This window comes from Ambystoma mexicanum, chromosome 11 (assembly GCF_040938575.1).
Source record: "Ambystoma mexicanum isolate Mex_15411 chromosome 11, UKY_AmexF1_1, whole genome shotgun sequence".
Lineage (NCBI taxonomy): Eukaryota > Metazoa > Chordata > Amphibia > Caudata > Ambystomatidae > Ambystoma > Ambystoma mexicanum.
In genome coordinates this window covers 776,471,599-776,497,193 of record NC_090934.1, presented here as the reverse complement: position 1 = coordinate 776,497,193, position 25,595 = coordinate 776,471,599, and the positions used below count along the sequence as shown (strand labels likewise).

Below are 25,595 nucleotides of genomic sequence, written 5' to 3'. Positions count from 1 at the left end.
CTCTTGAAGATTGCACTAAAGCACTATTACAATTCAAATCACTTGACATTGCTTATCCTCAGTAATATGTTCATGGCGTCCAAACCTCAGTCATCCACAGTTGCACCAGAGCTTTGAGACAGCTCCATCTCTCCTCATGCAACATCTGACGCAAAGCTGTTCTGTCTGTAGTTTGAACTTGCCTTTCAGTAACAATTCTCAGTATTTCAGGGGTAGGCTTCAAGATGTTTCCACCACTACCTACATGCACCAATGAGCTTTCACTGCATGACCCTTGCATATAACAGTGACCATGAGATGTTCCAGGGTAGTCAGACCGCCTACCAATGAAGACAAACAATGTATGTTCCTAGTGCACTGCACAGTCATGTTTTACCTCTCATGCAGAAATCATTCCCTAAACTTAGAAAACATTGATACCGCTCCTGTTCAATGCATTCTTTTGGGCACCCAAGATATGTGGGTGGTTATGGTTTATTATATTGCGCTTCATGCCAGACTCAAGCCTCTAAGATTGGGTATCGAAACCGTGCTGCTGCACAGAGTAGTCTGATAGCTCCTGACTATCCTCCCATGTGAAGTTGCTGGGTTACCCTACCTTTCCATATACAACTACCAGGGTAGAGGCACCTACCATCTATGTTCCCCAGGAGACTGCACTGTGAGAGTACTTAGGCCGCATTACTGTGCAGGATCCAGAACTGATGGTGGTTTGGGTAATTCTGTTCATCCAATTACAAACACAGTTAACACACAACTAATCAACACATCCAAAATGACACCACATTAGGCGGAAGACATCACTTAAAATGCATTGGAAATCTGAAAAGGCAAGTTTTCTAAGTTGCAAATTATCAGAATAGGGTGATGGCTCTACAACTAGTTAAGCAGTCATAAGAAACACTTTTTCTGTGATGCAGAAGGAGGCAGCTAAGTTATCCTAGCCTTTGCTTTATTTACGTCATGGGAGAAAAGTATTTTGTAAACATCACTGCACTGGGGATTGCACCACAAATCTCCTGCTGCTGTTAGTCAACAGCTAGTGCTGGATTGGGTAGAATATATCAATAAACAGTGCCACTATTTTTATTTGAGTATCCATGCGCTCACCTTTTTGTCCTACTGTTGTATGTAAATTCACCAGCTTGAGCACTAAAGCTTTTCCTATTTGTTGGATGGATGATTGCGAAAAATCTGTGTTAATTTGAATCTAACATTATGCATAACACTAGTGTTTTTTTTTTAAAACATGGATTTTCCACATACTGCCATCAAACCTACCTGAATCAAGAGATCAATTTGCTATGCACCCCAGAACAACTCCCCTGTGAAAATAAATGTTGACCTGCGTTTTAGAGACATATGGGCTCATTACAAGTCCCCTTGTATCCCGCCAATAATTCTGTCAGGTTACCGGGGGACTACCTTACCGTCTCTGCCACCCGATATCCCGGTATTAACGGGATATTACGGGTGGAGGAGATGCTGGTAAATCCCCATTCCCTATAGGACTCCATGGGATGGGGATGCTACAATCACCGGCACCAGTAATACCGGTGCTGGTGATTGCGGCAATGGTCTTTTGGTAAGGGCCTAAACTACGGGCAGGTCACAGCCCCTACCAGGAGATTTTGAGTTTGCCAGTCCGGAAATAAGGTGCCGAATAATGTAAATCTGACCTGGAAGCATGGTGTTTGTGGGGAGGTCTTCCCCAAAGCCCAAGAATGTCTGTTACATTTTACAGCTGTAGGTTGGTGAGCAGATCAAGTATTGGCATTTTTAGTATTTTATTGGGACTGCACACAGTACACCTCAATACTGTTGTGTTATGCAGGCACAGGTGTTTGGTAGCACTCATTTTAATTCCCTGCATGCAGAGCCTTCATTTTGTTTCATGTTCTGCAGATCAAACACTCACTGCGGTGTGTGTGTGTGTGTGCACATGTACAATTGAGTAGATCTATACCTTTGCTTATCATCTTGCCACATCCTACATGTTTAAAACACCCATTGTGATCCTCTATTAATGGGCACGCACATTAGGATCTGCTATGCATGAGGAGTAAGAGTTTCAATGTTCCACGTCTGCCTGTTGCCTTTTAAAATGGCTGTGCTTGAATCACATATTGGGCCTCATTACGAATGTGGCGGTAAGACAACAACGGCGCCGGTAGTGCTACCGGCGCCATTGTTACCATACCGCTACATTACGAGTTCTGCTTGCGGGTGCCGCTCTGCACGCCTGGTCAGACCAGGCGTGCAGAGCGGCATCTGCGAGCAGAACTCGTGATTGCACCCATGCTCCCCACCCCCATTCTGCCCTATGGGGCAGAATGGGGATCGGGACCCCAGCCATACCGGCACCCGCGAATGGGCAATTACTGGCCCATTCAACTCGTAATGGGCCGGTAATTGCCCATTCGCGGGTGCCGGTGCCGTTAGCGAGTTTGGCGGTAGCCGTGCCCTTATTAAGGGCCCGGCTACCGCCAAACTCGTAATGAGGCCCATTGTCTACCTATTTTCATTATTTTTTTTTATCAAACAATTTTATTGTTTTTTTTCCACAAACAAACATAGTAAGTGACACATTTACTGTTAAACTCTGCATGTCCCTTCCCACCTCCCCTTGCACCCTGGGTGTCCGTAATTCAGACTTGCCACAGCATCATTAGCAGTGAACGGCAAAGTTCCATTGGTAATTGCATGACTCACACTTTCCTCCTAGGTGTATGTTCTGGGCTTGGCAGCAGACCGGTCAGTGAATGTCTTCCCATTTTTGCCATATTTTCCTCGCTTTGTCAGGGCATCCTCTTGCGGTGTATACCCGATGTTCCATTGCGGCACATATGTCAACATCTGTGACCCACTGGTCGAATCTGGGAGCCCCACAGTTGCGCGATGTTCCTTCTGAGCACTGCCGTGGCTGTCGATATAAATAACTTTTCATATCTCGACAAATCGCTTTTGTCATCTACCCCTAGCAGCCGCTCTTGATATTGTTTTGCCTACGACCCTAGATAGTTCATCTCAACATACCTGCCAATATTGCTGTATGTGGTCGCATTCCCATATAATGTGGAAGAAGGAGCCCTCTTTGCGTTTACAGCGCAAGCACTGTGGGTCTGGGGCTTTTCTCCACCGGAACAGAGCCGCACTCGGGTAGTAAGTGCGGTGTAGGATCTTAAGCTGTATGAGCCGAAGTCTGCATGAGATAGCGGGTTCCCTGGGGTACATTAACGCAGTAATCCAGTCTTCTGGTTGTATTGCTCCTATATCCCTTTCCCATTTGGCCTTAAGGCTGACTAATTCCTTTGTGGCAAAGGAGGTGATTGCGTTGTACATGGTTGAGGTGACTGTGTGTAATCCGTTCTGGGAGCATGTTGCGCTCGATTGGGGTATAGGTATTTTGTTCATGTCTGGTAGATGAGTTTGTAGTGCGTGGTTCATTTGAGTGTAGTGGTAGTGTTCTGTTGGTGGGAGGGAGAAGTCAGACTGCAAAGATTCAAATGTGGCTATCTTGCCCTCTTGTATGATGTCTTTTATCCTCGTTATCCCGTGTGTTACCCAAGTGGGCCATTTCGGGAGTTTGTTAATTTCTGGGAGATATCTATTGTTCCATGGGGTTGCTCAGGTGTCATTTTCCTGTCCCAATCCATACATTTGTGTGTCTCTGCCCATATTCATGTCAGGTGCGATATCATGGATAGTGTGGCTGCTCTGTTCAGGGCGCGGTATAATAGTTCGATGGGGGGTGTTCCTTTGCTAGTGTTTATTGCTCTGATATGTGGCAGTGTTGCGTCCCCATGTAGCATGTCATTCACAACCGCCATCTGGCTGGCCCAGTAGTATGTTTGCAGCCTGGGCAGTCCAATTCCTCCCTCTCAGATGGATCTGGGAGGGACCACCGCTCCATAGTAGTTTCCGGAGGGCACAATCTATTTTATGGAACTCATGCATTGAGATATGTAGTGGGGCGTTCTGTAGGACGTACAGGAAGCGTGGAAGGGCAATCATTTTGAAAAGGGCTGCCCTGCCCAGTAGAGTTAGCGGTAGCGAGGCCCAGTGACGCGTATCCTCTACGAATCTCGTAGTGATTGGATGTAAGTTGTCGGGTATGTAGTCCGTGAGCCTATTTGTGATCTGTATGCCTAGGTATTTGAAACGTATTGTTTAAATATGGTATGGGCTATTTGCAGGGGTTATGTTGTCTGCCCTCCCTATCGGGAATAATATAGATGTAGACCAGTTGACTCGTAGTCCGCTGAAGGCACCATACCTCTCTAACAAGTCTGTGATTGCAGGGCTTGAGTTGGCAGGGTCCCTTAGGTAGATTAGTAGGTGGTCTGCATACAAAGAGACCGTGTTTTCCCAGGTGTCTGACCATCGGAAGCCCTCCCACCTCTCTGACTCCCTCAGCAGTGTTGCGAGGGGTTCTATCGCTAGTGCGAATATTATGGCCGATAGGGGACAGCCTTGTCTCATGCCCCTCCCCAATGTGAAGGGTTCCGACCACCAGCCGTTGACCCTAGGTCTCGCCCTTGGGCAGTTGTATAGGAGTTTTACCCATGTCATGAATTGGTGACCGAAGCCCATGCGATGCATTATTTCCCATATGGCCTCCCAGTGCACTGAATCGAAAGCTTTTTCGGAGTCGATGGCGGGCAGTGCTTTGGGACCCCGAAGACTGTCTGCTTTTTCTAGGGCGGAGTGTAGTCTGTATATGTTCATCCAGGTTGACCTCTGTGGCATGAAGCCGCACTGGTCCGGGTGGATTAGGGATGAAATGACCAATTGTAGTCGACCGGCTAGTACCTTTGTGAGGATTTCCATTTCGCCATTTATGAGGGAGATGGGTCTGTACGATCCACAGTATTCAGGGGGTTTGTCTGCCTTGGGTAGCACTATTATCGTGGCTTCTCTGAGGTCTGGTGACAGGGAGCCCTGATCCCGTGCATGTTGGTACATGCGTAGTAAATGTGGGGCGATTTTGTTCGCCCCTATTTTCTGTCATAGTTTTGTTGGGAAGCCGTTCGGCCCTAGGGATTTCCCGGATTGGAGTCCGGACATGGCAGCTATCACTTCCTCTTCTGTGATCTCTTTCTCTAGAAGGGCCTGCTGCTCTGCGGTGAGAGTGGAGAGGGTAATTTTTTCCATGATCGATTTGTCTATGGGGAGGAGGGGTGTTTTATATAGATCCTCATAGAATGTGCAAAATGTTAGTGGGTCAGAGTCTCCATTGCTGAGTCGTCTAACATGGTTGGATCCTTCCTACCTGCGTTCCAGCCATGCTAGCATTTTCCTGGCTTTGTCCCCGGTTTCATAGACTCGGGTGCGAAGGGCTCTGTGGGCTTGCCTGGCATTGTCTAGGACTGTATTTTGTAGGCGTTTCTGCACCAGTTTCGGTGCCCTGTGTATTTCGGGAGTGGCCTGGGCCAGGTGAGATTCTTCTGCGTGATTGATCTGCTGTTCGGCTTTGTTCAGCGTGGCCATGTGCTTTTTTTGTTGCGCAGTTGTCCAAGAAATGATATCGCCCCTGAGTACTGTTTTATAGGCTTCCCATAGTGTTCCCGGATTGGCTGCGGTTTCTGTATTTAGTTCAAAATATGTTTTGGTGGTATCTTGTAGCATCTCTACCATTTTGGGGAAACCCAGGTAATAGTTATTAAAGTGCCAGCATGGAGGGGGGTTCGATCTGGAAGAACTGATTTCTAATATCAGAGGGGAGTGGTCGGAGATTCCTCTAGGGAGTAGGTATGTCTCGCAAATTTTATGTGTGTCTATAGATGGAATGAAGAAGTAATCTGGTCTCGAGAGTGAGGCGTGGGCTCCGGAGTGGAATGAGTATTCTCTGCAGTCAGGATGCACAGACCGCCAAGCATCTTGTAGCCCTAGGGAGTTTGTGAATGTGTCCAGTTTTGCATTTGTTGCCGGGTTTCAACGTCGCAGATGTGTCCGATCCACTTCCACGTTCATGACTTTGTTGAAGTCGCCTCCTATGACTATGGTGTCTGATGTGTCCTGGGTGATCAGAGGGGAGATGTCAGTGAGCAGCACGGTTAGTAGGGTCGGTGGCGCATATACTGCTAGTAGCGAGATAGTTCATTCCCATAGTGTCCCTGTTATGTACGTGTAACTGCCCCCTTTGTCTTGGGTGACTGTGGTTAGGTGGAGGGGGAATTTCCTATTTATTAGTACGCCGCGGGAGCCCATAGTGAAGCCAGCGTGGATTGCAATACGGTAATTTATGCATTTAAAGAAAGTGCAGTTTGTGCACGCTAGGTGCGTCTTAGTCAGGAATGCTATGTCCGGCATGTGCCTGTTCAGGAATTGCACAACTAGTCGCCGTTTTATTCTGTTATCTAGCCCATTCACATTCCATGTCAGGAACCTAATGTTCCTATTTGCAGTGATACGTGTGGCCATGATCAGGCGTGGCAGGGGTGTTGGGTGTTGCAGCGTTCATTCTGCAGTGCCCTTGTGACTTACGCTCTGTAATAGGCCATTGGGTCTGACTATATCTGGTGTTCCTGTTAGGTGAGCAATGTTCAGGTGTTGCCTGTGTGTCTGCGAGAACAAGCATGTGCCATGGTTGGTTGAAAACTAAGGTGCCTTTTCGGGTTGCTCTGCATGCTCGCTGCCTTATGACGCGCACACCCACCCTTTGTCCCTCCCCGTACTTCCCCCCAACTAGAAGCACCTGTAGCCCGAACTGGGTGCCAACTGGGTGCTTAACCTGAAACCATAACATTATACAAGCTAGCAGATAGCTTACGCCTACTGCTGATGGGTTTCCGTCTTCCCATGGTGACCGCTAGTGCGTGGTCTCCTTAGTTCTGTGATGTTGGAGATAGCGAAGTCTTTGCAACAGTCTTCATCCGGTCCCTTCTCTGACCGGGCTGTTTTGTGACAGTGCAGGGTGGTCGTAGCCCCTTGGGTTTTGTTGTGGCGGGGGGCCTGCCCTGCCCGGTGTCCGCCTCAGGGATTCTCCTGGGGATCTTCGGTGCTCCGGCGTGTTTAGGATTCTGGTTTCCAACCAGTCCCAAGCTTCTTTTGGTGAATGGAACAAATGAGTGGTGCGTTCGTGGTGCACTTTGAGTAGTGCTGGGAAGAACAGGGCGTATTTTATCGAGAGGGATTGACGTTTCCTCTTTACTGAGTCGAAGGTTTGCCGTGCTTTTTGGACCTCCTTGGTATAGTCTGGGTAGAAGCCGGCCCGATGGCTGTTGTATGTGATCGGCCCGCGGGCTCGGGCCATCTGTAGGATTGTATCTCTATCCCAGAAGTTCATGAGCTTGGCTATTATTGTACGTGGCTGTGCACCAGGCGTGGGCCGTCCGGTTGGGACTCTGTGAGCACCTTCAATGGAGAAGAAGCTAGATAATTCTTTGGGTGGGAATACGTCTGCCAGCCAGTCTTCCAGAATGAGCTCGACACTGGGGCCCTCTTCCTTTTCGGGGATTCCGAGGATCCGTATATTGTTCCTCCTTGCGCATCCTTTGCTGTCCTCAGCTCTGTTTTCAAGCTGTGTTACTTTCTGGGATATGGTGGCGAGTTGCTTACTCATTCTTTCCATGGTGTCTTCCGTGTTTGAGATTCTCTGCTCTGTTCCTCCCACCCATGAGGACAGGTTATGGAGGTCCTCCCGTAAAAGGACACCTCCGCAGCTAGGCCCCCTGTTTTCCCTTTGAGGGATGTCCGCAACTCCTTGATTGCATTCATGACATTTGTTAGCGAGATGTTGGGTTCGTCCTCTCCCGTCCCTTCTTTTTCGAGAGTTGTGATTGGGGGGCCCTGGAGGGGCCGACCGTGAAAAGGTCCTTCTTGCTCTGGAGGTTCTGCTTTTTAGCTTTATCTTTTCCCATTGCGTTGCTGGGCTCAGTGCGTGATATGGCGCCAATAGGTTGTAGTATTCAAGCATACGGATCCCTCTGTAGCAGAGGTGGTTCCTTAGGGTTAGTCTGTGCAGGCTTTGGTTGCTCGAGTGTTCTGCTCTGCGTGGTTTCACGTGTCCTGCGTTTGTTGTGGGCAGGGGATAGGGCAGGGTGTTTTTGTTCCTGGTTTGCTCCTTGTATGATCTTGCTTAGTGCCTGGGAGTACCCCTGCTCTTCTCTGTTTGTGGGTCTCCTGCTGGGTGTCACTGCGTGGCTTTGCGCAAGGGGGGGCAGCGCTGGGTATATCTCCCTCGTGGGGACGGGTCAGCAGCGTGTGTAGGTAGGCCCAGGCTCCTGGGTGAACAGCGTATAGGCAGTCGGTAGTGCTGTACTGACTGCCGCTCACAGCGGAGGGCTGAGCGTTATATGCTGCCAGTGATGGTCAAATTGCCCTGTTCTTAGGTCTGCTCCGTGCCCCCCATGCAACGTTGTGCTCTATCTTATGTTTGCCGCTCTAGTCGTACCTTGTAATGCCACGCAGTGACAGGCTCTTCGATCCGGTTTGCCTTTGGCTTCGTGTGTAGGTGCTTTTTCTTGATGCTTTGTGCGCTGCTTGCCTCCGGTGTATTTGCTCCACTTCGCGGTACCTGCTGGTGGGGGAGCGTGTGCTGTATCCCGCCTCGGGCTGGTAGATGTCTGAGTTTGCCTGGCTTCACAGTGTGTCTGCTGTGGGTGCCAGTGCTTCTCGTGGATAGAATCCTCTCTGGCGGCGTTATCCAGGACGGTGTTGTGGGGGCTGGTGGAGGTTCTATCAGCCCTGCTTCCGTCACCAGTGCGGTGCGTTGGGAGGAGTTGTGCCCCTTGGCATCGATTTCAGATGTGCGGGCCGCCACTGTAGTTCGCGCTGCTGCGTCGGCAAGATGGCGCTGGGAGCTCCCCGGTGACTCACTCCTCTGTGTTCGCTTCTCCTCCACCTCGGCGTGAGGCGGGTGAGCTCCTGATTCAAGGAGCGTAGCCCTTCTGCTCCGAATGGCCGCGATGCTCACTCTGCCCCTGGGCGGGGAGGGTGGGAGGGAGATGGTTTCCTCTACTGCTGGCGGGTTATGGCCTCCGGGCTCCCGTGGCTTTGGCGCCTGTTGAGTCTAAGCTCGGCTCCGAGGCTCCAATTTTTGTCGGGGTTGGGGCTATTTGTGCCCAGGGTGCTCTGCCTCCGAATCGTGCCATTCCTTCCTGGAAACGGGTGCTGGGGACCAGGGGTTGCCAGGATATTTTCCGCGGTCGCCGGGAGCTGGTTTTACTAGGTTGTCATGCGTGGCTCGTGCATGCGAAATCTGACCTATTTTCATTGTTGCTCTTATTACAGTGCTACTTGTGTGCATGTGGAGGGCACCATTTTGATTTTCTATATCTGTAGTTTTCATGATATCGTAACCCCTTTAATAGTCATACTCATGACCTATTCTCCTCCAGAACGAGCATACTCCCCCTGTGCTAAAGGATAACATATACATGATCAATCACTTTTTCATGTAGCCATGTAGACAGTACAGACACACAATAACATTTATGAGACATGTTATTTTATGCCAATACTAAATATTGGGGGTCATTACGAGGTAGGAGGTAACCATGCCGCTATTAGCTGCATGGCTACCCTCTTACCGGGTCCGGGTTCCTTGAATGAGGAATTACTGGGCCATTCCGACGTTGGAGGGCCCGGTAATTCCTCATTCAATGAATCCATCCCCATTTGAGCTCCCATAGGGCTCAATGGGAATGGGGAGGCTGCTAACAACGGGCTCGTTAATAGCGGGCCCGTTGTTAGCACCCTGGTCTGCTCGCGGGACCCGATAAGGATGCCTGGTTTTACCAGGCGTCCTTAGCGGGGCCTGCGAGCAGAACTCGTAATGAGGCGGTAAGGGATACCTGATAGGAAATGTTGACATCAATTTCTATTTTGGAACAAGTGAGCTTTTACCATGGGTGTGCATAGACAGTGTTTGGAGTGGCTTACTTGAACACAAATCCATAGACTGGACATAACACCATGCAATCATAAACTACTGGAAAGTATTTCAAGGGAAGAATATCACTGTACCTTTAGAGATCTCAGCAACTTTACACCAAAGGAGAGGGATTTCTCATTGTCCTCTAGAAAAAAATACACATTTTAGTTTTAGATGTAGCATTGTCCTTCGTATTCACGTCACTTTACAAATCACTTTACAAAATGGTACAAAAGAAAATGTTACCTACCTCTTATATTTATTTCCAGTGTTAATATCTTACGGTTTCATGCTTTTGTAAACTATTACGCCCGGAGTGGTCTGATTTCTAAAACATTTAAAAATATGGAAAATGTAATAGCTCCTCTGTCACTACAAAACATCTTCCAACCAGTAAGATAACATCAAAGAGTCTACATAAATGCTTGCTTCTCGCAATACTTGATTTCTATTTGAAGTAGTACCATGGGATTTCTATGAAATATTACTACTCATTATTTATTTGAAGAGTTATTGCCATGGCTTTGGGGCCTTGTTGTCAGAAATTACTGATCGCCCCACTCCTAGAAAGGGGTTCCAACCTTACCAGTGGAAACACCATTGACAAACATGAGGCGGGCAAAGGACAGTTAAGTGCCTGGCTAGTCATTTGATTCTGCATGAGGTTGGCCTGAGTTACTCTGAATAAATGTAGGTTTTCAGTTCTTTCAGGGTCAGAGGCTGCTTGTTCCAGGTTTTAGGGACAATCACCTTGATACAGATGCTTCCTCTCTACAGCCTTTAGACCAATGCTTGCTGCTTGTGGTGAAGTGGCCAAGGAAGCTGATGGCAACGGTTGCAATTTCTAGTTACATGTTTAGAAAATAAGTTGTCAGACTGAAATGCCTATGATAATGCTGCTGTATGGTGTTTGTCATAGAAAGTCTGTTGCACCTCTTTTGGAAATTCAGTGTCTTAGTATTAAGATCTTTCTCTCTCTCGCTCGCTCTCTCTCTCTCTCTCTCTCTCACTCTCTCTCTCCCTGTGTCTACAGAATGCTTTGGAACTTGGTCTCCTTTTACCAGAATACAGCAACACAGCTCCATTTCTCTTACAATGTTTACTGGAAACCTATGTACTTTGGCTAAGTTTCCCAGAATACAGCATGAGGTCTCCATCTGCTATGCCTTCCAGCATCTGCTGCCATGTCTCTTGCATTACACAGTCTGTCACTCAGGCGGCCAGCTGTATCACCACATCTCGCAGAGAGACCTCATGAACATCTTGGCAGTATCTTCTGCTCCTTGGCCTACACAGTCTACTGGGCTCTTGGAGGTTCTCTAGTTAGTGATTCCTTGGTCTCCTTCTCTCCTGGCCCCTCTGCTGGCTTCACAGCACTGTCCCAGGATTGTGATGTAATGTAAAGGGCATTTGTATAGCAACCTTCATCATTGGTATGGTCTCAACATGCTGTAGGTTGAACGCCCTTGGGGACCGTAATCCAAGTATGGGAAATTTGTCAGAGAGTTATAGAATGCGTGTGTGCAGGTAAGCCAATAAGAAGGTAGGTAGGGGAGGCCAAGTCCCAGCTAGTTGCCCATGTTGAGCAGGCATGTGGGAGGGTGCAGATAGGTAGTCTGGAGAGTATGGGAGAGAGGCATTAAGGGTGCAGATAGAGTGACCTTTTATCGTGGGGGATAGCTGCATTCTTGTGGTAGAGGTGTTGTGCAAATTTGTGAAGCAGGAGAGACGTTATGGGAGCAGCTAGACAGAATGTTATCTTGGGGTATAGCTGCATTTTAATGGCAGAGGTGTTGTGCAAAATGTTAGAAGAGGGAGGAGAGACATTATGTGTGCAGCTAGACAGAATTTTGTTGTGGCGATAGCTGCATTCTAATGGCATTGGTTTTGTGCTATGTGTCTTGTAGTAGTATATGGGTGCTGTAAGGAAGGCATGGTATCAAACAGTAGGACAGGCACACCTGACCACAGTCCAAGGGTGTTTATTGAACTTTCAATTGGGTTTGAAAAACACCTATCTAATACTAAATCTAAAGATGGGAGCAAACTACGACCATCAAATAATAATAACGCAGTCCTAGTCGAGTCTTGTCAAAATAAAAGGGCCTATACTGATAAACCTATTGCCAAACCTTACTTCTAAATACAATTATTTTGGGAAACAATGTTATGCAAAAGAAAAGGGTTCAAGAAATGATATGTCAGGATCTTTGAGCTGTTGGCGGCGGCACACTTGAGCTTAGCACACACTCTGGCTTCTCTGGCACGAGGATGCAGTTCAAAACCGCAGCATCAAGGCCTTCTGTGCCAAAGTCTCTGATTTCAGAGGGCCTGATGCGACAAACAAACACCAAAGCTCCTTTCTTCTCAGGATTACACATGCACAGTTTTGCGGGTGATTCACTGTTCACCCCGAGTCCCCCTCCACCGGGCTCAGACCCACTTTAACAAAAACCCTTCAATTGGTCTCCCTCCGTCGGGCTCGAACCAAATGTATCTCATTTTCCAAACTTTCTTTATTGTATCAAAATCGAAAACCTTTATCTGTGCATGGGATTCCGCTCGACCACTTCACAGGACCACTCGATCCACAATTCTTTGTTCTCTTTTTAATACAACCCTTTAACCTTCACTTCTGTATTTCTCATATTGATACCTTACAGAAACCTTTGATTGAGCACCCACGAGGTGCCAGACACTGTCAAAAGGTATCGTATCTTGCTTTTCAAAGTTCAAACAATCATCAACAGTTCAATTTTACTTGCGTCTTTTATCACACAAGTTTTTAACCATGTTCGGTTCAGCGCTCGCCATACAATGTTGCTGCTTGCAACCTAAGTTTCAACACAGACTGGCCTGAAATCGATCTCCCAAACTCACTGGCTGAGTTGATTTCACTGATGCTGCTTTATTCTTGGAGTGAAGAACTGTACCACGGTGGCTGCTGCTTCTCCCAGTCTTGATTAGTGATGTGGGAGGTCCCTGAGTATCTCTGACACACAATACAGGATACTTAAGCCTGGGTTCCTGGTCTTATGCTTTCTATTCTTGAGGGTTCTTGAAAGTAACGGTTTCTTGTTGGAAAGGTCAGCGAAATTCCTTCCCTGCGATCCCCTCCTGTTTTGCCATCTTTCTTCTCTTGTTCAGCTGCCTTCTCCAAACTGCTGTTTCCTCAAGTGCTTTGACTCGCTCAGAGTGTGGTTTTGCACTCCGCCTTTTATCCATGTGGGGAAGCTTAATGGAAGTCAGATGTGAGTGTCGGCCAGAAATTGGTTGACCTGCCTGACCATTGAATTGGGACACGTCAGGTATATTGCTCGGGTGTTAGTCTGTTTTCTCCCAAAGCGGGCTGTCCATGTGAATGTGTTTGTCTAAGAAAAGGGGCGGTGGTAGAGTTCCTACATATCCTACCTGGTAGGATGGAGTAAAGGTGTTAGAGGGAGGGGGGAAACCGAGTCTCCCCATCCGGTGTCCCACTTCCCAAAAACCCCTCACCCAGGTGATGACCCCCGCTGGGTCCAAAAGTGATAGCAGTGTCCTGGCCACCCGGATGACAGATCCCCGGGACTAGTGGGTGAGACACCTTCTGGTTTCTTACCATGCTGAGGGTAATCTGGAGAGTATGCGAGAGAGAAAGTATGCGTGTAGCTAGACCGAAATTTGTTGTGGGGAATAGTTGCACTCTAGTGATATTTGTGTTCTGCAAAGTATTTGAAGCAGGAGAGACATTATGTGTGCAGCTAGGCCACGTTTTATCGTGGGGGTAGATGCATTCTAATGTATGAGGTTTTGTGCAAGATTGTCTTAGAGAAGTGCATAGGTGCTGAGGGTAATTTAGAGAGTATGCTAGAGAGAGACACTGGGCCCATTTCACAGAAGCGTTTTATAATCACACAACACCATTGGAAAACACTCTGTGAATAAGGGCCATTAAGTGTACAGCTAGACCACATTTTATTGTGGTGGATAGCTGCATTTTAATGGCGGAGGTGTTGTGCAAAGTATGTGAAGCAGGAGAAGCGTTATGTGAGTAGTTAGACCAACTTCTGCATGGTGGACAGCTGCATTCTAATGGTCGCATTGATTCCCTTTCGTACAATACAGTGTTGCTTTTCTTCATAGCTTAGTCTAGATTCATCTATATGCGGATGTAGTGGCCAACCTATACATTTCTTAGTGCCATACATTTGCTCCCCTCGAATTTATCAAAGTGCATTACATTGGCCACCCTGGAAATTCACCCAAAGAACAAGTTATTCTCTTACCTTGTAACGTTCTTTCGATAGAATGGTCTGACGACGTATTCCATATCTATGACAGTAATCACCACAGCTGTGCTGCTTTGGAAAATCTTTTGGCGTCCGAGTCCTGCGTCGATGACGTTGATACACTGTCCTTGAGGGTCTCCGTCGAGCCGATGTCACCGGATGTTATAAGTAGGACGAACGACGCCCGTAGCTTCAGTTGTAGTTTTTTCCCCAGAACGTGTGTCACCAATCTTCTGCCAGTATGACCACAGAAAGCCTTGTGGAAAAGTAAGCTGCAATTGCATAAGTAATTCTGTAGAGGGGCAGGTAGGGAGGGAGCGATATGGAATATGTTGTCGGACCATCCCATCGAAAGAATGTTACCAGGTAAGAGAGTAACTCGTTCTTTGAGGGGATTGGGTCCTCCGACGTATTCCATATCTATGACAGACTCCCAAAGCAGTACCGATGTATGGAGGAGGGAAAAAGAATTTAGAATATAGAATTTTAGAATGCCCAATCAAATTGCAGAGTAAAGAACCGCCTTGCCAAAGGCCAGATCCTGCCCATGGATAGAATCCAGGGAGTAGTGTCGTACAAAAGTATGGACCGAAGCCCAAGTGGCTGCTTCACAGATGTTACGAATAGGAACACCCCTCTGCAGGGCAGTAGAGGCAGACATATCCCTAGTAGAATGGGCCCATAAGCCTACCGGAGGGTCCTTACCCGCCAAGCGGTAACATTCAGAGATTGCCAAGATAATCCATCTAGACAAAGTCTGCTTAGTAACAGCTTGTCCAAAACTCCTTCCAGTGTTACCAATAAAGAGCTGATCGTCCACTCTGACCCAGAACATCCGAGAAATGTAGAAACTTAAAGCTCTCCTAGGATCCAACCTATGGAGCCTCTCCTCTTCCTTACCAGGATGTGGAGGAGGATAAAATGCCGGAAGAACAACCTTCTGGCTAAAATGAAATTCCAACACCACCTTCGGAAGAAAGGAAGGATGTACTCTAAGGACAACCCTGTCCTTATGAAACACAGTGAAGGGTGGCTTAACTGAAAGTGCCTGCAACTCACTCACTCTGCGAGCAGAAGTGACAGCAACTAAAAACACAGTTCTAAGGGTTAATAGCCTCAAAGAACAAGAATGTAAAGGCTCAAACAGAGCACCCATAAGGAATTTCAGAACAAAGTTCAAATCCTAACCCGGCACCTGGAAAGGTGATGGCGGAAACACATTAGTAAGGCCTTTGAGAAACTGAGAAATTAACAGAATTTTGAAATAAGAACACTCCTCAGACGTGCGCTTAAATAGAGACAGCCTCCAGGTAACCTTTAACAGTACCCACTTGCAGGCCCCTGTGGGCCAACGAAAGCAAAAAAGACAGAACCACAGGAATGTCACATGAAAAAGGATCCACATTCTTAACCCTGCACCAGTCGCAGAACTTTCTCCAACGGCAACGGTACAGGGACTTTGTTGCCGGCCGTCTGACCGAAAGCAACACCTCCATCACATCTTCAGGGAGGTCCCAATCCTTATACCTCAACCTTTCAGAAGCCAAGCGTGAAGGTTGAGCGATCTGACTGCTGGATGGAGAACCTGACCCCCCTCCCGTGAGAGCAGGTCATCTTGGTAGGGAAGACGACGTGGAGGGCAGATGGACAAGCCGAGCAGGTCCGGGTACCACGTTCTCCGAGCCCAAGCCAGAGCAATGAGGATGATCCGGAAACCGAACCTCGGTAACCTCCGCAGCACTTGCGGGATGACGGGGACTGGAGGAAACGCGTACAGCGGTGTTAATGGACTACTCCGCCACAAACGCGTCTCCTAAGGCACCTTTTGGAGGAAATTCCCACGAGCAGAACCTTTCGCACTTCCGGTTGACACTGGAGGCGAAGAGATCCACCTGAGGGGTCTCCCAAAGGGCAAAGATCTCCAGGAGAATCTCCTGAGCCAGCTCCCACTCGTGAGAGATTGCGCTCTGCCTGCTCAGAGCGTCCGCCGTCTCATTTTCGTCTCCGGCCAGATGAACTGCCGAAAACAAAACTTCCTGCTGGATGGCCCAGAACCAGAGCTGCATCGCCTCCCTGCACAGAGGAAGTGACCCTGCCCCCCCTGTTTATTAAGGCAGTGCATGGCCACTGTGTTGTCTGTCAGAATCAGGACATTCTTTCCTCGCACAGTCGGCAGAAAAGCCTTCAGGGCAAGCCTGACGGGCCGCAGCTCCAACAGATTGATATGGAGTCTGGACTCCCACAGAGACCAACGACCGCTGACTGTCAACTCATTGGCAGGAACTCCCCATCCCATGAGGATGCGTCCGTCACGATCGTCACCTCCGGCCAGGGTAGCCAAAATGGAGCCCCCTTCATCAGATGGCCTTCGACGGCCTACCACAGAAGGTCCTGGGCGACCGAGGGTGGCACCTGAACGGGGTCCGACATCCTGCTGGAGGACTGCGACCACTGCATCTTGAGGGACCACTGCATAGATCTCACCCGCAACCTGGCCTTCGGCACCAGAAGAATGCAGGATGCGATGAGGCCGAGCAACCTCAAGAACTCGAACGCCGGGAGACTCTGGGCGTGTTGAAACTTGTGCACCATCTGCTGAATGTGATGAGCCCTCACCTGGGGAGGAAAACACTGCCCCAGGGATGCGTCAAGCACTGCTCCGATGTACTGGAGCTGCTGGGTTGGCGTCAAATGGGGGTTCTTTAAGTTGGGGGAGAAGCCCGGCTTGTGAAGGGAGTGGCAGGTGACGGACAGATGATCCAGGACTTGTTCGGGAGAGCGCACCCTAATCAACCAATTGTCCAGGGAGGGGTCAATGAGAATCCCCACTTTCCTGAGATACGCTGCCACCACCACCATGAGCTTGGTGAAGACCATCGGGGCGGAGGTCAATCCAAACGGCAGGACCCGAAACTGAAAGTGCGAGTCGCCAACCGCGAACCTCAGGTACTTCTTGTGCTTTGGATGGATCGGCACATGAAAATAAGCGTCCTTGAGGTCGAGAGACACCAACCAGTCCTAAAGTTGAAGGGCCTGGAGGACTTGAGAAAGAGTAACCATCTTGAACTTGTCCTTCCTGAGGAGCTTGTTCAAACCGCACAAGTCCATGATGGATCTCAATCCCAAGTCTTTCTTCGAAATAAAATAATAAGGGGAATACCATCCCTTGTTCCTCTCCGCTACAGGCACCAGTTCTATGGCGCCTTTCTCCAGCAGGGATTGAATTTCCTGCACAAGGAGCGGATCCGGACTCTTCAAAGAGAGATTCCCTGGTGGATTGTCATGAGGCCTCTGCCGGAAAGGAAGACAGTAGCCGTGGGCTATGATCTCCAGAACCCACACATCTGAAGTAATGGCACGCCACTCTACAAAATGCTGCGCCAGCCTTCCCCCAACTGGCGAACCATGGGACATGGCCTCATGACTGAGCAGAAGCGACTGCGGCAGTGCCTGAGGGCAAAGAGGCAACTGCCCAAGTGGCCTTGGCACATCGAGTACCCTGTTTTCCACCTCTGGCACTCCTACGGTGGCCCCTTTGACTTGCAGCTCCTCTCGATTTACTAAAGGATGAGTAATATCAAAAGGAACCTCCCCTCCATTGCTGTCCCCTAGGACGAAAAGGAGTAGGTTGGCGAACTACAGCGCTCAATGACTTCGCTGCAGCTTTAGAGGTCTGCAACCTCTCAAGGCTCTCGTCAGCCTTGCTGCCAAAAAGATGTTCATCATCAAAGGGCATGTTGAGGAGCCGGGCCTGCACATCAGGAGCAAACCCCGACTTCCGCAACCACGCAAACCTGCGTATTATGGTGCTCGCCGCCATGGACCGGCTGACACAATCCACCATGTCCAGACCCGACTGAACGGACTCACACATAGCATCCTTGCCATCCTGTAGGATAGAAAGAAAACCATCCCGTTCCTCCGCTTCGGGAATATGTTCAGCCGTCAATGAAATACAGTTCCACAGAGTGTGTGTGTGAAACACACGAATTTGGCTGCCTGTAAAGCCATACCCCCTGAAGAAAACACTTTCTTCGCCCAGCCATCAAACCGCTCGTCGTCCCCATCAGGAGGGATGTAGGGTACGACGCCTGCTTTGCTGGGGCCATGGGCGCCTGCACCACCAAACTCTCTGGAGTGGGGTGCGTGGTCAAGTAGCAGGGGTCACTACTGGCAGGACGGTATTTTCACGGCAAAGACTTGCTCACTGCCGGGAGACTCTCCGGAGCAGTCCAAACTGCAGCCACCCTTCTTTGCAAAGCCATATGGAATGGCAGTACCGGGTCAGTTGGAGGATCTTGGTCGAGGATGTCCGTCAGGTCATCCTGCAGAAATTCGACAGGTGGCGTAGACCACCCTAAGTAGTTGTGACCCTAGACATAAGCCCCCGGTTAGGACTCAGCATAGGTGCCAGGCTCAGGCCGAAAGAACTCCACCTCCGCAGAGGTGTCCAGACCACTGGCGTCTTGCAGTGACTGAAGCAGGTCTTCAATCTGGCTGTGACCAGACAAAATCTCATCAGGCACCTCCTCAGGCACCAAACCTTCCTCAGATCCCTCATCCCCCTCAGAAATAAAATCCAGAGGTCAGAAAGAGGGCACAGAAAAAGGGACAAAGACATTCTTAGCCTTGGTCAGAGCCTTTCTGGGGTTCCACCGTGCCACAGGGTACCTCTGACAAAGCAGTCCCGAAAGGTGTCGAGGGCATTGACGGAATCGGCGTCGGCGTAGAGCGAGGTGCCGACAACTTCGACGGCGTCAACACAGGCCTCGAGGCGGAGCCCCGAGCGTGTCCTTCAACAGCCTGGGTGGCCACGACTTCCTCGGAGGCGGAGCCTCGAGAGTGTCCCTCGACGACCTTGGCGCCGCAGGCGTCGATGTCTTCCTCGAAGACTTCACAGGCTCACGTGGTCTCGAGGGCGACGAGGACCGGGACCTCGAACGGGCATGTCTAGAGCGACCATCCTTGTCCCACCGGGACCTCGAAGGTGCCCGATGGTCCCAACGACCGATCGAGCCCGAAGGCGTACGAGTGGTGTCCCTAGCACGGTCACGGCCGGCGTCCTTTGACGGCGCGGACGGACCGTAGCCCTGCGATTGAAAAATCGCCATCATCTCCTTTCGGAAGGAATCTCATTCGTCAGGAGTGGAATGCTTGTTGGAAAAAGCAACCCGCCGACGGGCGGAGTCCTCGGATGAGGACGGGGAAGGCGACCTGTGACAGCGCTTCAGTGAGTGCCTCAAAGAGGCAGAGGAATGGCGAGACCGACTCCTGGGCCGAGACCCCCCAGACTCACGACGACGATGCGGAGAGTCGCCCCTCGAATCGTCCGTCGAACGTCCATTGGATCGCGACTTCCGGGGCTTGGCTACCTTACCCACTGACAGCTTCTTCTTATGCTCCCGCAAGAGCTTCGATGTAAGCGACTGACAGTCGACACAGTCATCCATATCGTGGTCCTCCCCAAGGCACCAGAGGAAAGCGTTGTGCGTGTCCGTCAACGACATCTTGGACCCGCACACCCGACACTTCTTAAAACCCGACCGCGGGGTGGAAGAAGTCGAAGACATCATTTCAATTACACAAACAAACAGGTTCGAAGAACCGAAAGAACAGGATTCAGTATAACTGAGGCGTGCCGAGATCTCCGAAGCTAACACGTTTGTGGAAAAAACGGAACTAAGGCTATGGGTGTTGTGCATCCTACGTATAACATCTGGTGACGTCGGCTCGACGGAGGCCCACGAGGACAGCGTATCAACGTCATTGACGCAGAAGCCGAAAGATTTTCCGAAGCAGCACAGCTGTGGTGATTACTGCCATAGATATGGAATATGTCGGAGGACCCAATCCCCTCGAATGCAATATATTGAATGTTCTCAGACCATTAACGGTAATTAAAGTGCAGCACATTAGCTTCCCTCTCAATTCAGCCAGATGCAACACCTGGACAGCCCCTGAAAGTCTGTCTCAATCCAGTCCCCTGACCACTCACAAAGTTCATCCTGATGCACTACACTGACTGCCCTTAGAGTTCTTCCAAGTGCAATACATAGGTTACCCTCACACATCGTGAGGGCAGGGTTAGTCATGGTGCTGAGGGAAGACCCATGTCTTGAGGGCCCTTTGGAAGGTCAGGTGGTCCTCTATGCATCGGATCTTAAGTGGCAAATACTTCCACATAGTGGGGGCTTGGACAGAGAAAGTGGAGGGGAGCAGTGCCTGATCACAGGTTTCTAGTGGGGGTGGTAGTGGGAGAATTTTCTGTTCCAGGTATTTAGGGCCTGTCTTGTGTAATGCTCGGTGACTGATGCACATGACTTTGAAAGTGACTCATTGTCCAATTGGGACCTAATGGTGGGTACGGAGGGTGGTGTGCTGTGCGCTCTCCAACCGAGGGGGAGGAGGAGCGTAGCTGCGGAGTTCAGAATTCTTTGGAGCGTTTTGAGTTGGTATTCAGGGAGGTCCAGACAGAGAGAGTTTGCGTAGTCTTATCGGCAGAGAATAATGGACATGATTGCCATCACTCTGTGGGGTTAGGAGAGGTAAGGGAAAATGTGCCGAGATATAGTTAGAGGACTTTTGACATCCTGTTAATGTGTTGTGATAGAGCTAGGACTTTGACCATTGTGCAGCCCAGGTCGACTGTGAGGAAGTAGAGGGGGTCTAGAGAGGTGGACCAGGGGTAGGTTGTGGGAAGAGGGCTGTTTTCCCGGTATTGAGCCTGAGATGAATTACAGTCATCAAGTCATCAATCTCTGTGAGGCAGGATGCAAGGTTTAGATGGGGGTGGAGACAGCGGTACGGATTCTGAAAATTATTTGAGTGTTGTCAGCGTAGTTGGAGCAGGTGAGGTTGTGTGCACGTTTAAGTGCAGAGAGAGGGCTTGTGTAGAGGTTCAAGAGGAGGGGGGATGACAGGCACTTTGAGGGGCTCCATTATTAACGGGTTGAGCAGATGAGGTGAAAGAATGGAGGTAGGTTATTTGTGTCTGTTTGCAAGGAATGAGGAACTCCACTTCAGTGCTGTCTCCCTAATGCCAAGGGAATGGAAGCTGTCAAAGAGGATGTTGTGATTAAAGGTGTCAAATGCTGCTGAGAGGTCAAGTAGTATGAGTGCGGCACCACCCTCTGTGTCTGCAGTGTTTTTGAGGTCATCCCATATGGAGACTAGGGATGATTCAGTTCCATGAAGGGGTCTGAAACTGGAACGGGTGGGGTCGAGGAGGTGGTTGGTTTCTCTGAAAGTACTGAGTTTGGAGTAGGCAGTACGGTCAGTGAGTTTGGCTAGGAGGCAGGCATTAGAAATCAGTTGGTAGTTTACTGGCTCGGAGTGGGTTAAGAGATTACTTTTTAAGTAGGGGTTTGATGTGGGATGTTTTGAAAGCTTCTGGGAAAATACCTGAGGTGAGGAGGCGTTGAGGATAGATCCAGTGATGCTGCCTGCACAGGTCGATGTGAAGAACACTTTGAGGAGGGAGGATGGGGGCATGGGTTACTCAGGGATCCGGTTGGGAGGCTGTCAGTCAGTAGTTTGATGAAATTAGGTGTGAAATTAGGTGTGAAGATGTGAGAGAAAGAGGACTAGATGCAGGATGGGCTGGTTGGGGGTTCATAAGTGGAAGTGGGTAGATGAGGTGAGAGTGCTGCCAGTTTTGTGTTGATGATGTGGGTTCTTTCTAGCGCTGTGCTATGGAAATGGTCCCAGAAGGATTAGGAGATGTGTGTTGGGGGATAAGTCCAGGGGAGCATGAATTCTGTGATCTTCGTGAAGTTCCTTGCTATTGTTACGGCAGTTGGCGATTCTGTTCTTGTAAAACGATTTTTTGGCCTTACAGATTTCAGCTTTGATCTACCGTTTCCACCGCCTGATATCCTGGTTTAACCGGGATATTGCAGGCAGCAGAAAGGACGGTAAATCCCCATTCCATGGAGTCCCATAGGAACTCCAGTATGATGCTGATGACTGTAGGTTGATTTATTTTGGGGGTTAGGTCGGTCTGCCATCTACGTTCTAGGGAGATTTCCTGTTTTGAGAGATTTGAGGAGGGGGGTGAATCAACTAGGTAAGGGACCTTGTTGCGAGGGTGTGGATCTTGAGAGGGTGAGTGGCAGTAGGGCATTTCAGAGCCATGTGTCGAAGAGGTCTATGGACGGTGGTCCTCCTTCGGAAGGGAGGAGAGAAGGGAGTCAGCCAGATCTGGAGTTATTTTTACCTTATTCCAGAGCTGGAAGTCGGATGGCAGACCAGTGTTTGTCTTCCATAGAGAAGGGGCTGGTGACAGAAGCAAGATAAAGATGGCCGTGTGGTCTGTCCATATGAGAGGTTGAGGGGTGTGGGCAGAGATGAGGTCAGAGGCACTAAGGATATCTTCAAGAGTATGGCCCTCATTACGAGTTTGCAGGTAATGTGGCGGTGATTCTGTGAAACCGGTATCAGCATTTCTGACAACCGCAACCATGTAATCACTGGCACATCACAACCCTGTGGGAGCGCGCAATCCGGCTTTACGGTAACTGTTGCAACGGGCAGAACTGAACCACACTCATTGACCGCTAAAGTTGGTGGCACTGTCACAGAAATGCCAGTGGTACCATTACCAACATGTATCCGATGGAATCACCGGCAATGGAAACACTAGGACTGGAAATGTCGAAAAAAGGAACTGGAAGCTCACATTGAAAAAAACAATCCGCATAAAATCACCCACTTCCTGTTGCCATCCGGTCACTGTGATACCGGCATCCTGACTGCAGCCATGAAGTCCACAGTTCCTGAACTGCACCAGTGGAAGCCATGCATCACAGAGCAGGAATTGACCGTACTGACAGAGACCATAGTGGACAATGCACAGGAGCTGTTCGCCACTGACCACAGGATGAGTAGCCAAATCTGCAAAAATGACATATTGATTGATTGATTGATATTTCATTTCTATCGCGCTCATACACAAGTGTTTCAGAGCGCGACAAGGCAAGGGAGGGGAACAGGGGAGAACAAAACAGCAATCTTACTCGGCCCAGTGACATTGAGAATGCGCAAGTGCATGGGAGAGGGGGGGGAGGGGAAAAGTGCATGGAAGGGGGAGAGGTGGAAAGTGTGAAGCAGAGGAGAAACAGATAAATAACAATAAATAAATAATAAAGGCAACAAACAGTGGTAATGCAGCCAGCAATTTGCAAGTGCTAGGTTTAAGGCAGCAGACAGGGTAGGTCTGATAAGTGCAGGAGGAAAAAGGGGGGCTGTATGGGTACAGATACAGACCCCAGTGCAAGGGATGGCCCGGAGGCAGTGCGGGAGAGTGGCAGGATGAGCAGGTACCTGGGCCCAAAAGACAGAGGGTGGCCAGGTGCACGGTGCCAAGAGAGAACAGATCAGCAGGGGAGAGGGGGAGCGAAGGCAGAAGAAAAGAGGAAGGTCTTGAGGTGCTTCCGGACCGGAGATGGTTCTCCTCAAGTTTTAGAGTGGCAGGGAGGCTGTTCCAGAGGGAGGTGCCAGCCGAAGACAGAGAGCTAGCCCGAGCTCGTTTCTTAGAAAAACGACTGACCCTGAGTGAGTTGGAGGTAGAGGAGCGAAGAGCTCGAGAGGGGAGGTATTTGCGGAGGGATAGCTGAAGGTATTTTGGACCCAGGCCCCAGAAAGCCTTGTGGACAATGCCGAGGGTTTTGAATTTAATCCTTGCATCCACTGGAAACCAGTGGAGAGGTTTCAGAGCTGGAGAGATACGATCCCAGGGCTTGAGGCCAAGGACAAGTCTCGCAGTCCTGTTCTGGATTAGTTGCAGAGGGCGGAGAATAGAGGCAGGTAGATTTAGATAGAGGCTGTTACCATAGTCCAATCTAGAGAGAACCATAACTTGAGAAATGCAGAGTGCCTCTGAGGAGGTGCAGTCGGAAATTTGACATTTTAGAGACCTCAGAGATGTGGGCGGAGAAGGAAAGGGTGGAGTCAAAGATGACCCCGAGGTTCTTAGCCTCGGAGGTGGGGGTAGGAGGAGGGCCAAGGGAGGCCAGCCAGAGAGTGAGGGGAAAGGATGGTGAAGGTGTGCCGATGAGGAGGATCTCCGTCTTGCTGGCATTCAGACAAAGATCATTGGTGGCACACCAATCTTGAATGGCAGTTAGGCAATCAGAGATGAGAGAGGGAGAGGAGGTGGCAGAGGGCAGCCTGAAAATGAGTTGAGTGTCGTCAGCGTAGCACTGGAAATTTGAGCACAAAATGGCAATGCAGTGGGCGAGAGTTGCCAGGTATTGGTTGAAAAGCCAGGGCGAGAGGTTAGACCCCTGGGGAACACCACAGGTAGAGAGGAATATAAATGAAAGGAAGGACCCAAGTTGGACCTGGGAGGGTCGATCTGAGAGGAAAGAGGTCAGCCAGGCCAGAGCATGATCAGTGATACCCAGGTTTTCACAGAGACGGTTGAGCAGGATGGTATGGTTGACCGTGTCGAAAGGCAGAAGAGAGATCGAGGAGGATGAGGACAGAGGGAATGTTAGAGTCAAGGTTGGTGAGCAGATCTTCACGGATGTTTAGGAGAGCAGTTTCCGTGCTTCTGGCAGCTCTGAAGCCAGACTGGTGGTCATGGAGACAGCCAACAGAATTGGAATGAAGGTTAAGCTGAGAGATGGCCAACTTTTCCAGGAATCTGCCAAGAAAGGGAGTAATGGAAATTGGGCGATAGTTAGCTGGACAAGAAGGATCAGCTGTGGGTTTCTTGAGAAGAGGATGCACAAAGGAGTGCTTCAGAGGGGAGGGGATGGATCCAGAGGCAAAGGAGTGGTTGCAAAAATCAGCAAGGGGCGGAGCGAGGATGTCAATGTGGTCCTTGATGGTTTTAGAGGAACAGGGATGAACCTGTTTTGAAGAGGCTTTCATAGATCGGACTTGTCTAGCAACCTCGTCAGGGGTGAAAAGAGGAAAGGATGAGAAGGATGGTGGGAGGGTGGCTAAAGGAGGGTCAATAAGCACAGATGGAGAGGGAAGAGGAGGAGTGTGGGTGGAGAGGGTGGACCGGATGTCCTGGGTTTTTTAAATGAAGTGAGAGTTAAGGGCATTGCAAAGAGCCTGGGAGGCAACAGGAGGGGTAGAGACTGCAGCAGGGTTGGCCAGCTCCTTGCAGATTTTAAAGAGTTTGGCCGAGTTGTTAGATACCGGAGAGACACGAGCTTGAATATGGACTCTCTTCTTGGTGAGGACAGAAAGTCGGTATTGCCTTTGTAGCAGGCGACAGGCTAGTTTGTCAGAGGATGAACAGGAAGTCCTCCATTTCCTCTCAGCTGCCCTACACTTACGTTTAAGTGTAGCTAGGTCAGAGTCATACCAGGAATTGCACTTGGCTTTGGACTTCAAACAGATCCTCATGACAGGGGCAAGAGCATCAAGTGTATCAGAAATTGAAGAGTAGAGCAGAGACAGGGCTGTATCAGGATGAGAGACAGCCAAAGGTGGAG

At 49.6% G+C, this 25,595-nt stretch overlaps 1 protein-coding gene across 2 annotated transcripts in view; it reads right to left on the bottom strand.

The window, feature by feature from the left end:
• NRIP3 (nuclear receptor interacting protein 3) overlaps window positions 1-25,595 on the bottom strand; it is a 738,043-nt gene that overhangs the window by 81,065 nt on the left and 631,383 nt on the right. For both annotated transcript variants that reach the window (XM_069623692.1, XM_069623693.1), the window contains one exon: window positions 9,970-10,022. In XM_069623692.1, coding sequence (XP_069479793.1) covers window positions 9,970-10,022 — 53 coding nt within the window. The remainder of the gene's footprint in view (window positions 1-9,969; window positions 10,023-25,595) is intronic.